The sequence below is a fragment of the Triplophysa dalaica genome, chromosome 2 (genome assembly GCF_015846415.1).
Source record: "Triplophysa dalaica isolate WHDGS20190420 chromosome 2, ASM1584641v1, whole genome shotgun sequence".
Lineage (NCBI taxonomy): Eukaryota > Metazoa > Chordata > Actinopteri > Cypriniformes > Nemacheilidae > Triplophysa > Triplophysa dalaica.
This window is the reverse complement of record NC_079543.1, coordinates 19353196-19366176: the sequence shown is the minus strand read 5'-3', so window position 1 is coordinate 19366176 and position 12981 is coordinate 19353196. Positions and strand designations below refer to the sequence as shown.

General features: G+C 47.2%; 1 protein-coding gene across 1 annotated transcript in view; it reads right to left on the bottom strand.

The window, feature by feature from the left end:
- Positions 1 to 12981, bottom strand: part of chrna8 (cholinergic receptor, nicotinic, alpha 8) — a 69790-nt gene that overhangs the window by 41996 nt on the left and 14813 nt on the right. The window contains exon 2 of the mRNA XM_056763578.1: positions 10214 to 10353. Within this exon, the coding sequence (XP_056619556.1) occupies positions 10214 to 10353 (140 nt within the window). The remainder of the gene's footprint in view (positions 1 to 10213; positions 10354 to 12981) is intronic.

The window sequence follows — 12981 nt, the reverse complement described above, 5'->3', positions numbered from 1 at the left end:
GCTTTGCTTCTTACTAAAACGTACAACTGAGATCAATTTATATGAATTAGCCACTTCATAAAATTGTTCAGAAGAACTGAATGGACTAAGGGGGACCCCTGAAAGGCCACAGCCTACCATTTTGTTCGGGGGCAGAGAGCAGCTAGCAGAGCTCCAGTTTTCAAATATAAACTAAACTAAGACTAAATTCATTTAAAACTACTTCATTGTCCCTTTAAACTACCAACTTTTTCTATTTAAGTATCAATTCAGTTACACTTGAGTAGACTTTCTTCCTCATAATCGTAAAACTATATGGCTTGCTGGAATGCATTGCAAACACAGCGTCAGCAATACAAATCAAACCCTTGCCTTTTTATTGCCAAATATTTTTCAGCCTTTTGTTTCACACAGTCCACATATCCTCAAACTAATTTCGCTCGCAGCATTGCAGTGATGTAGAGTGGTGTGGCAGCTGCCACCCCCAGCCCCCCTAAGCTGATTGCGAGCGAGTCATGCGTTCACAGTTTCACAGCATCCCAGTCGTAGCCTATGGGCCTCTCGCCATCTGGGGCGACCCAAGATCCGGACCATGGCAGCCGTAATTTTACACGCAGGATAAACAGATATTATTTATAATTCACACAGTGAGATGGATGAATGGAGATAGATTTCAGCGAGGTGATGGGGGTCACGAGACGGCACGAATGGGACAGTGAGGCAATCAGGCTTTTTTAATCTATGCAAGATTTGTATTTTCATACACAGATCAGATATTGCATGGCAGAACTCCAAGAGCAACCAACATTGTTCTACAGACAAACTATTCTCCTTGATAAGCCCTTGATATCAATTTAGAGTTATGTGTCTTCATTTATTGACACACATGCACTGTCAAGGACAAAGGCTAATAAGCCAAAATGATATTTGAATAATGCTCCATGTGATCATTTCATGGGGAGGGAATGAGATGTGTTCCTATGCCACACAAAACGTGTCAGACAAAAAACAAGGAAAAATCAAGCATCTTGCACCAGTTCTGGCAGGCACGTTGGTCAAATAGTCGAGCTGATTTCTTTAAGTGCATCTAATCAGTGTCAACCAATAGTGAAACATAGTTTCACTAGTTAATTTTGTTAATTTTGCATATCACTATTGCAAGGGATGTACAGTATATCCCTGTTTCAAGCATTGTTCTGGTTCCGCATGTGGGGAGATATAATTATTGCTACACTCCTGCTCTGTTCGTGCAAGGCCCAGAACAGTTTAATTCCACCAACCTTAAATATTGCCATTGTTTAAATCTTTGACAGTAGTGGTCCTGACAAAAGTGCATTTCTGCCAAAAAACCTGCTTTCCCACCCTTTTAGTTGCTGAACTGGGCATATTAAAATTAAGTCATCGTCATTATTTTTACTATAAATTCGTCTACCGTCTATGTCATTTAGTTGTGTTATTAATTGTGGCTCATTAAGTAAGATAAGTTTGCCTGCTACAGGGCAAAAATGATTTTTTTCTATTGATTACGACAGCAGTCATTAATCAAATGATGATGAAATGAAGAGGAATATAGCCAGATGTGCTGTGACGTCAGACGAACTTCCTGCATTGATTTTACAGCTCTAACATCCTAAAGCATTCTTCACAACCTTGTTCTCAGAACTGGCCTGGCATTACAGTAAACTAAGATTTTATAGATGTGTTTGCACCAGTACCTGCTTTACATAACTGCTGAAACAATGTGGAAAGTGTAAATACAAGACGTTATGAAAGTGAAAGTGACCTATTTGTTATAATTTTTTGTGTGAGTTCTTTTCACGTTTCACACTTTCTAAAGATCTAAAGAAGAACAGTTGGCTTCATATTTCTTAAACTTATTCATTCATATGGCAGACGCATCTTTTTGACTTTGTATCGTTGTGCATTGTATAGAAAACAAGTTTCTTCATGCTTCTCTAGAATAGATTAAATTTCATTTTTTATTTTCCTATTTATTTATATTCATATACATACTACATGCTTTTACCTTGAATCTTAACATGAACCTTATAAATGTGATTCTATTTTTCTATTTTTTCTTGTAATTATGTTAAGTAAATCTATTTTTTCTCAAAAATACTGAGTTAAAAACAATAGAGCACAAGAAAACTACATTTAAAAAGAACTTCTCAATCTGCATTTTGTCTTGTTTTTCTACACAAAAATCAAAAATGGGCTACTTGAAGTCACCCTAGAATATTCTACCATACTTGAAAGCACTATGGAAGCAGTTACACAGACGACTATAGTTCAGTTATGATGAGAAAAAGTAAAGAAAACACTGTGCCATTCATCACACCTCAGAAACACAGATGTAGCCACAGTAATGAGGTGCCACCCATTGTCTTTTATGTGGTTATCGTCCTTTTATTGCAAATGACACAGTTAAGAATTATTGTAACTAATTATAAGGTCAAGTACGAAGTTAAATCAAGGGCACTTAAATTTGGCCTACCATCAGCTGAACTAAAGTGTCACCGATGTTAGGGCCGAGGGTCAATAACCACACTCCGGAGGAGCAGACACCAGAGGACACCAAGAGGCGGACAACAAGAAGTGAATTTAAAAGGGTAAGTATTTTATTAACTTAAAACAATAAAAGCAGTGATGCAAATGTTCGTGGGTGAGACAGTGGCTTCCTTCGTCTCCTCGGATGTGTTCGTGAGGCAGGCAGCCGACAATGCTCAGACTCGGCTGGTGTGTAAGTTCACAGAACAGTCCAGGGGATGACAGCAACTTCTCCTCTTCCCCGAGGGACAGACAACGACAGTGTTCGGGCTCGGCTGGTGTGTAAGTTCACAGAACAGTCCAGGGGAGGACAGCAACTTCTCCTCTTCCCCGAGGGACAGACAACAACGATGTTCGGGCTCGGCTGGTGTGTCAGTTCACAGAACAATCCAGGTGAGGACAGCAACTTCTCTTCTTCCCCGAGGGACAGACAACGACGGTGTTCGGGCTCGGCTGGTGTGTGAGTTCGTAGACCAGTCGGCGGAAGGACAGCAGCTTCACCTCTTCCCCGAGGGACAGACAATGACGGTATTCAAGCTCGGCTTGAGTCCGTCGCCACTCCGGGCACAAAGGAAAACCTGAACACAGCTTTAGACAGATCAATTCAAGGGGATCTTCATATGCAGACATCAATTGTCATTCATCTCAGTTTCTGAAGAAACACAGTCGTTAGACCTCACCACACTCGTGCATAAATCACTCTTAGAAATCCTCACGCGTGTGCATTTCACTCTCTCAGACACTGCAAACTCACTTCATCTCCACAGTGATTAGTCGACCTGTTTCTCCTCTTGCTGTAGGGTGAATGACTCCAAGGATGGCGACTGCAGAAGATTGACGTGAACACATCAGCGACCTTCTCCTCTGCTGTGTAATCTTTTCCCAATAGAACACCGATCAGACATCCAACCTTCCGCTCTCTCCTGTTACGCCGCCGTCAAGACACACACCAGCCCAGATACACCACTGCCTTGCTTGCCCAGAACACCACTCTTTTATACACCCTTGTCCTGAGCGCGTGCTTCAATGAAGCGCAGCTTAATTCACTTCAGCTGCCGCTCGTTATGGCCAGCAATCAAGCCACCCGGTGAAACTCTCCCCCACCGGATCCGTTCTAGTCCCGAGAACGGGGTCCTGACTCCCATTCTCCGTATCTTGCAGGGGGTACTCCTCTAGTCTCCCGTTGGGAGCGTCGAGCTGGGGCCTCGGCCTCCCCCTCCCTGGGCTCAGGAGTGGGGGCCCTTCGGATCATAGGCCAGCCCACCCAAGTTGGTGCAGGGGCCACAGGTGCTGGCGGCGCCTCAGTCTCTTGTCGCAGGTAATTTGGACAAGGACGCAGCAGGTTTCGGTGCAGGACTCTCACAGGGCCTGACTTACCCTCGGGACGGATGGTGTACACGGGTTGGTCAGGCCTTTGCTGTTGCTCCACTACGTAGGGGGTGGTTTCCCACCGGTCGCTGAGTTTACCCTTCCCCTGGCGCCGGTTATCCCGCACCAGTACCCGTTCTCCGGGTAACAAAGGAGCCTCTCGAGCGGTGCGGTCGTACAATCTCTTGTTCTTCTTTGCTGCTGCCTCCAGATGCTTGGTTACCTTGTCATAGGCAGAGTGGAGTTGACGATGGTGTCGGTGTACCCATTCAGTGGTGGTGGCGGGGGCTTCAGCCGGGACTGCTCCTAACAGCAGATCTGTGGGCAGGCGCACATGCCTCCCAAACATCAGGTAAGTCGGGGCATACCCTGTTGTGCTGTGGATGCTGTTATTATAGGCCTGCACCAGAGCCGGCAGGCTGTCCGTCCAGTAACCTTGGTGGTCTGCATCTAGTGTTCCCAGTAGACTCAAGAGCGTCTGATTGAAGCGTTCGCACCCTCCGTTCCCCTGTGGGTGATAAGGCGTGGTGCGGGTTTTCCGGCATCCGTACAGACTGCATAGCTCCTGGATGACACGGGACTCAAAGTTCGGCCCTTGGTCAGAATGGAGCGTCTCGGGACATCCAAAGGGCTGGAAGACGTGTCTCCATAGGGCACCGGCAGTGGTGGCGGCGGTCTGGTCCAAGGTTGGTATGGCCCAAGCGTACTTAGTGAACAAGTCAGTCACTACCAAGATGTTCTGGTAGCGGTCTGTTGGGCGACTTAAGGTCAGGAAGTCCATAGCCACCATATGTAACGGGGCTCTGGGTCGCACCGGAACCATAGGGGCCCTCACGTCTCGCCGGGACTTGAACAGCGTGCAACGGGGGCATCCTTGTACATACCTCCCCACCGACTCTTCCATACCACTCCAAAAGAAGTGTCGACGCAGTAGTGATACGGTCCGTTCTTGGCCCTGATGTCCTAACTGGTCATGATAGGCCTGGAGCAACGGCTGAATCTGTGCTTCGGGCACCACCACCTGAGACACCATCTCATGGGTCCTCGAGTCCAGAACAGACCTACAGATCACACCATCTCGCAACTTCAGCCTCTTCCACTGCCCCAGAAGCTTCTTTACCCTCACCGGATGTCCCTGTCGTTCCTCCACCCCAGGGAATTTGTTCCTCTCCAGGTAAGTCCACAGGGTAGCCAGCCCTTCATCCTGCTCTTGCCGTTCCCTCCATCGATGGGGGTCCCATCCCCAATTTGCTGGTATGCCTTCCGCTCGTGCTCCAGGTGCTTCCACCACTCCCACCATCAGCCCTTCTTCTGGTTCTGGCCCTGAAGTTCCCCCTTCCCTAGCTGGTGGTAATCGGGACAGGACATCGGCATTTATGTGCTCTCGGCCTGGTCGATATTGTAGCCGATAGTTGAAGTTGGCGAGCTGGGCCACCCACCGCTGCTCCACCGCTCCCAGCTTCGCGGTCTGCAGGTGTACCAGCGGACTGTTGTCGGTTACTACCAGCACTTCGGCTCCCCACAGGTAATCCTTAAACTTCTCGCACAGAGCCCACTTCAGGGCCAGCAGCTCAATTTTAAAAGAGCTGTAATTGGCATCGTTCCGTTCAGCAGGGTGGAGGCTCCGACTGGCGTAGGCAATGACCCTTTCTGTCCCGTCTTGTCGTTGGGCCAGTACGGCTCCCAGCCCGCTATTGCTAGCGTCAGTGTAGAGGACGAAAGGCTGGGTGAAATCGGCGTAAGCCAGAATGGGGGCCTGCAACAACTCCTGCTTGAGTCGGTGGAAGGCGGTCTCGCACTCCTGACTCCAGGTGATGGTAGGCGAGGTAGCGGTACCGGCCAGCAGCTGATTCAGGGGTTTTGCAATTTTTGAGAAGTCCTTTATGAAGCGTCTGTAGTAGCCGACGAATCCAAGAAAGGACCGTACCTGCCTTACGGTCTTCGGAGGGACCCAGCCCTGCACTGCAGACACCTTCTCCGGATCAACAGCCACTCCTGCAGCGCTCACCCGGTGCCCCAGGAACTGAACCTCTCTTCTGAGGAGCTGGCATTTCCCGGGCTGGAGCTTCAGTCCATACCGTTCCATTGCCCGGAAGACTTGCTCCAAGTGTGACAAGTGACCATTGAAGTCAGGGGAGTAGACGATCACATCGTCTAAGTAAACCAAGGCGGAGTCCATCAGCTGCCCTCCCAGGCATCGCTGCATGAGCCTCTGGAAGGTCGCAGGAGCGTTACAGAGGCCGAAGGGCATACGATCCCATTCAAATAGGCCGAAAGGGGTGGTAAAGGCAGTCTTCTCGCGGTCCTGTTCCTCCATCCTCACCTGCCAGTAGCCACTCGCTAAGTCCAGGGTAGAGTACCAGCTGGCGCCGGTCAGTCCCGTAAGGGAATCCTCGATCCGGGGCAAGGGAAAGGCATCCTTCTTGGTGACCAAGTTCAGTTTCCGATAGTCTACACAAAACCTCCAAGAGCCTGTCTTCTTGCGGACCAGGACAATTGGGGCGGCCCATGGGCTGCTGCTCTCCCGGATAACTCCTCGTCCCAACATTCCTTTCAGTAGGGCTCGTACTTCCGTATACAAAGTCGGAGGGACTGGGCGGTATCGTTCTCGACTTGGTGGGGCGTCTCCAGTAGGAATGGCGTGCTTGACTATGTCGGTGCACCCATAGTCTTCGTCGTGGGTGGAGAAGACGTGTTGCCACTTGGCCAGTAGACTCTGGAGTTTGCGGGTTTGTTCTTCCGTTAGGCCCTCTCCTTCCAGGGACTCGCTCTGAAGGTGGCCCGGCATGCCCTGTGCAGTGGAACCAGGACGAGACTCCTTCTCCGCCAGGCCAACCTCGACCACTGTGGCGCTCACTTGGCAGAAGCGGACCTCCTGCTCCTCCCTCACCTGGTGGGGGTCTACAGGCGTGATACGGGTCAGTCGTTGGTGACGGTACAGATGGACGGGGTAAGTATTCGGGTTTCTTACTTTAACTGCGACTCGGCCCCGACGGGCTACTGTTAACCCCCGAGCGACTTCAACAGTCTGGCACTCCCAGTGGGGTTCAACAAGGAGGCAATCTTCAGGGCCATAGGTCCGACCTGGCAGCCGAACCCAGACCACAGCTTCGCTCCGGGCAGGGACAGAGACAGCATACCGGCAGGCCACCCGACCCACGTCCTCCCGGTCGCGTTGGGAAATCGCCACCTGCACTCGCCGACAGTCAGTCACAACACGCTCCCACTCCTTCTCGGCTGTGGAGGTGTAACGAAGAGGTCCAGCCTGGAACAGTTCCTCCCAACAGTCCATGATGACGTTCATCCCTAACAGGGCTCGATGTTCTCCCAGACAGGAGTCTCGCACGATCACTACCCCCTTCTTCGGGATTGTGGTGCCGTGAATTTCGAAGTTGGTGACCTGGTATCCGATGTAGGGGATGCGCAGGCCATTTGCCCCACGCAGGGTGAGCCAAGGGACTTCAGCTTCGGGTAAGTGATGAGCATCAAACAGATCTTTGGACAAACTCTCAGACAACATAGTGACCTGGGACCCTGTGTCTACCAGGCACCGAACAGTAACGCCATTGATCTTAATCTCCAGGAGGGGACAGCGTCCCACTAGGCCGTCTCGTGGAGCTGAGTCCACACAAGGGTCTATCCGGGGGGTCCCGACCACTTGACCCACAGTGGCCGGTCGTTCTAAAAACCCCCTTGCGAGCTACGTCGGGAACCGCATTGGCGGCTGTAGTGTCCGGGCTCTCCGCAGGTGTTGCAGATCGGGCGCCCCTGCTCATCCCACTGGAACCTGGAACTGAACGGACGGATGGTGCGTCTTCCCGGATCTCTCCCTCCGTCAGAATACGAACGTTCTCGAGGTAGGGGCAGGGGCTCTGGCCGTCCACGGCGGAGTTCTCCAAGAATGGATTTTGAGAGTTCGGCCATTTCTTCTCGGACGTCTTTCATTAACTCCGCACGTAGGGTCCGCTTCCAGTCGGTCGGTTCGGGCTGTGTTGGGGCACTCATTCCACTTGTAGCCATACACACCGGTGTTTCTACAGTCTGATGGTGATCTTGTTCCAAGGCTAGGGCCTCCTTACGTACATCTTCGAATGTCAGGGTGGCGTCCCTTCGAAGCTGTAACCTCAGACTCTGTCGTATTGGACCTTCTCGTAACCCCAACAGGAACTGGTCTCTTAACAGTGTCTCTTCCTGTCCCAGTCCATGATGTTCTCGATTCTTCAGCCTGGAGAACAGTTCCCGTAGTCGCAGAGCGAATGCTCGCAGTGTCTGCCCAGGTACCTGCTTACAGTTGAAAAACTGCGTTCGTAACACTGCCACCGGAGTCGAATCACCGTATTGCCCAGACAGAAATTCGAATATGGCCCGTGTGGTGGCTCGGACGGCTTCAGGTGCTGCTCGGACTTCTCTCTTCGCCTCCCCCTCAAGTGAATTCAAGACAAACTGTATCTTCTGGGCTTCACTGAGCCCTTGCAGTCCGGCCAAGTACTCCACTTGCGCCCTCCAGTCCGAAAAACTCAACTCAGAGCCAGATCCACCATACTTTTGAGCCCACGGAACTCCCATGAACATAGATGCCATCGGCTGCCGGACGGCTGGCAAGTCCTCGTCCGCCATCCTGGGTCCTCCGGCCGCTCAACTCCGAGTGGTAATCCTGCCGACTACGCCAAAAGTGATGTCACCGATGTTAGGGCCGAGGGTCAATAACCACACTCCGGAGGAGCAGACACCAGAGGACACCAAGAGGCGGACAACAAGAAGTGAATTTAAAAGGGTAAGTATTTTATTAACTTAAAACAATAAAAGCAGTGATGCAAATGTTCGTGGGTGAGACAGTGGCTTCCTTCGTCTCCTCGGATGTGTTCGTGAGGCAGGCAGCCGACAATGCTCAGACTCGGCTGGTGTGTAAGTTCACAGAACAGTCCAGGGGATGACAGCAACTTCTCCTCTTCCCCGAGGGACAGACAACGACAGTGTTCGGGCTCGGCTGGTGTGTAAGTTCACAGAACAGTCCAGGGGAGGACAGCAACTTCTCCTCTTCCCCGAGGGACAGACAACAACGATGTTCGGGCTCGGCTGGTGTGTCAGTTCACAGAACAATCCAGGTGAGGACAGCAACTTCTCTTCTTCCCCGAGGGACAGACAACGACGGTGTTCGGGCTCGGCTGGTGTGCCAGTTCACAGAACAATCCAGGGGAGGACAGCAACTTCTCTTCCCCGAGGGACAGACAACGACGGTGTTCGGGCTCGGCTGGTGTGTCAGTTCACAGAACAATCCAGGGGAGGACAGCAACTTCTCCTCTTCCCCGAGGGACAGACAACGACGGTGTTCGGGCTCGGCTGGTGTGTCAGTTCACAGAACAATCCAGGGGAGGACAGCAACTTCTCCTCTTCCCCGAGGGACAGACAACGACGGTGTTCGGGCTCGGCTGGTGTGTGAGTTCGTAGACCAGTCGGCGGAAGGACAGCAGCTTCACCTCTTCCCCGAGGGACAGACAATGACGGTATTCAAGCTCGGCTTGAGTCCGTCGCCACTCCGGGCACAAAGGAAAACCTGAACACAGCTTTAGACAGATCAATTCAAGGGGATCTTCATATGCAGACATCAATTGTCATTCATCTCAGTTTCTGAAGAAACACAGTCGTTAGACCTCACCACACTCGTGAATAAATCACTCTTAGAAATCCTCACGCGTGTGCATTTCACTCTCTCAGACACTGCAAACTCACTTCATCTCCACAGTGATTAGTCGACCTGTTTCTCCTCTTGCTGTAGGGTGAATGACTCCAAGGATGGCGACTGCAGAAGATTGACGTGAACACATCAGCGACCTTCTCCTCTGCTGTGTAATCTTTTCCCAATAGAACACCGATCAGACATCCAACCTTCCGCTCTCTCCTGTTACGCCGCCGTCAAGACACACACCAGCCCAGATACACCACTGCCTTGCTTGCCCAGAACACCACTCTTTTATACACCCTTGTCCTGAGCGCGTGCTTCAATGAAGCGCAGCTTAATTCACTTCAGCTGCCGCTCGTTATGGCCAGCAATCAAGCCACCCGGTGACACCAGAACCAAGTTTTGCCTCTTTATGAAAGCAGTTTTGACTTCCCCGTGTTCAGTTTATTGTAAAAGAAGATCAACTTCAGTATCATACATAATATGTAAGTGTTTGTTATTTATTTCCAGTCAAACTAAAATCTGTCATGAATAAGATTATGAAGATTAAACTGCGTATGACAAACTGAAAAAAAGGAAACTAGCAGAGGACGTGTCATATATGGTATGCAACAAAGCAAATATGTAGAAGATACTTACCACATCTATAATCTGAAGTAGTGTGAGCCCCAGTTCCACCACAATAGGTGCAGAGTCATTCAGCACAGGCCTTTCCAATCTGTTGTAATTCTCCAACAATTCCTTATACAACTTTCTCTGATATTCACCCTGTAATGAATCTGCAGAGAAAGAAAGAATGAAAGAAAGAAAGCTTACAATTATCATCCAATGCATGGAAGACAGATGGTTTGTGGTTAAATAATTTATTTCAGTCTGATTTTATTGCCATGGGCTCTGACAGAACATCACTAACTAGCACTGCTGTTGTCCTAATAACACACAGAGGGGACAGTCTGAGATGAGTTAAGAATATTGATGTAAAGCTATGGGTTTCAACTTTTAAAATATTCCTAACTGAAACACGGCCAAATAGGGACTTGGACCCCCTGATGTGTACAAATGATGTTTACTCGAATGTACGAAAGCAATGAAATGAAGAGATGGAAAAAGAAAATGTAAACAAATGAATGAATTACATAATAAAGGCATTCGAGGATCATTCAATGGATCATTTCATTTTATTGGAGTGTCAAAGTTTAGATGGCTTTTAGTTAAATGTATTATTGTTATATACGTAGATTTTCCTACACAAATCAAAGTAACAAACATACTGAACATTCCAACAGAGAGGAGTCATTCACACGTTCCTGGTTCTTTATGTGTATGAGAAAATGAATCAATTAAGAGAAGCGTTTGTTCTGTATTTGTGTGTCTACCCTTACAAAAATAAGAATACCTAAGAATAAGTTCTATGTTTATTAAGTTCTAGTATATTTATAATGATATTTTTTGTGGCAAGTAGTATCTACACGAATACTTATAAGTGTACTATTTGTATTTGCATTCAAGATATTGGACTTTACAACTTTTGGCTCAGATGCATGAGGACGTTTTTGTGGATATCTATTTCCTTGCTACGGGTGAATCTTGAGGTATTTTGTGGTGTGCTTAGTGTGACCGTTCGCCTAGATCCACTTCATCTCCTGCTTTATTTTCTCGCTCACTCTGTGGCATGAAAGTGGCAGGCTGTCAGTGTTTGTTTTATCGCTCTAGCAGCACTGCTTGTTTGTCCACTCATTCTGTTTGGGCATTTGGAACATGCACATTCTCAGATCTAGAATAATTCTGGATAAAGCTTTTTTCTCCGGCTCCATTTTTATGTTTTGCCTGTGTATATATTAGCTTTGTAAAGTATTATTGTTAGGTTTGGTGGCTTTGTTTAGGTTTACTTTTATGGCTCTTATGAAAATGTATCATTGTTTACATTATTAATTTTACTACATTAAAAGGGCATATTACTCAGCTTTGTGAACATACAACATTTTGAGATGTGTTATCAGCGGATAATAACTCCTAAAATTGATAACAGACTGTATGTTGGGGTACTTTTTGACAATTACTATTAATATGTTTCATGTATTACTCTGGTGCCTCTTTTCACATGCCAACATAAGCAAAATACTGGCACCAAAATATTTGTAATAATTCAACGAAAAGAGTAATTTCAATTCTAATAAATCCTGAAAGTCCGATCAATCATTAACACCTGTCAGGCTTATTTTGTGATTTGAACCAGCAGTATGTACATTCCTCAATGTTCCTCACCAACCTTCTTTAAAGAACTTCATCAAATGACCTCCCAGTATGTCACTTTCATGATGCTACTGTTTAGGCTGAAACTGATATATAAAACTGCAGTGTCATAACCACACCTATGCACCTGGTGTTGCATTGCATGCATTTCGATGGATGCAACAGATGGGACTATATGAACTGATCTAAATAAGCTCACACGTTTAAACAAGGAATGACAGCAGGATACGTGACATGGCATCCAAAACGGGTGAATGCTCAAGCTGATGAGCCTGTTTGAAAATTGCTGTGAAAGTTTACTTTCTAAAAGATCGGAAATAGCGTTTCTATCTCTCTCTCTCTCTCTCTCTCACACATACAAACACAAGCCCATCACAGCACGGAGCACAATAATAGAGAAAGCAACAGAGGATTTAACACTTTGGCTCTAAAGGATTAGAGCCCATGATGATAAAGACTGTCACTCTTAACAAGGTCTCTATTGTGAGTCGATGACTGATTCTATCAATCAGGCAACAAATCAGTTTCCCTTTTTCACTTCCATACGACATTAAATTAAATGCTGCTTCAACAAGTGATGGATTTCTGGTGGTTTCATATATCACAATGGTGAGTATGTGTATTTATTTGAGACATTTTAGACTCAACAATTCATATGCTTCTTACTATTGAAAAATAAAACATACTATCAACTGGACATAAAACCATCTTTTGTATTGTAGACTTTGTTTGTTTTTATTAAACTGGGACAATTAATTTAAAACAACAGTATTTCGAAACCCTATAGATAAAAACCCTACTAGTAATAGATAGTTATCATCCAGTTTCTCTAAAACGAAGTCTTCCATACAGTCTATTATGTAGATTGAAACGTAATTTTAGTACATTGAAGGAATTCGAATTACAAACTAAATTGATTTTTCAATGATTTCGACTTAAAGGATACCCAGAAAGTTGGCTACACAACGCATTAAATAAAATTAATCGGCTGCATAGAAATTATTTCTTGGATAGATTTGAACAGAAACCCATTCAAAAACAGAGTCAGTATTGCGTAAACTTTACATTGACATACAATGAACACAGTAATTCAATTAAGTCAATCATACACAAGTGGTATATACTATCATCCGATGAATCTTTAAATAATACAT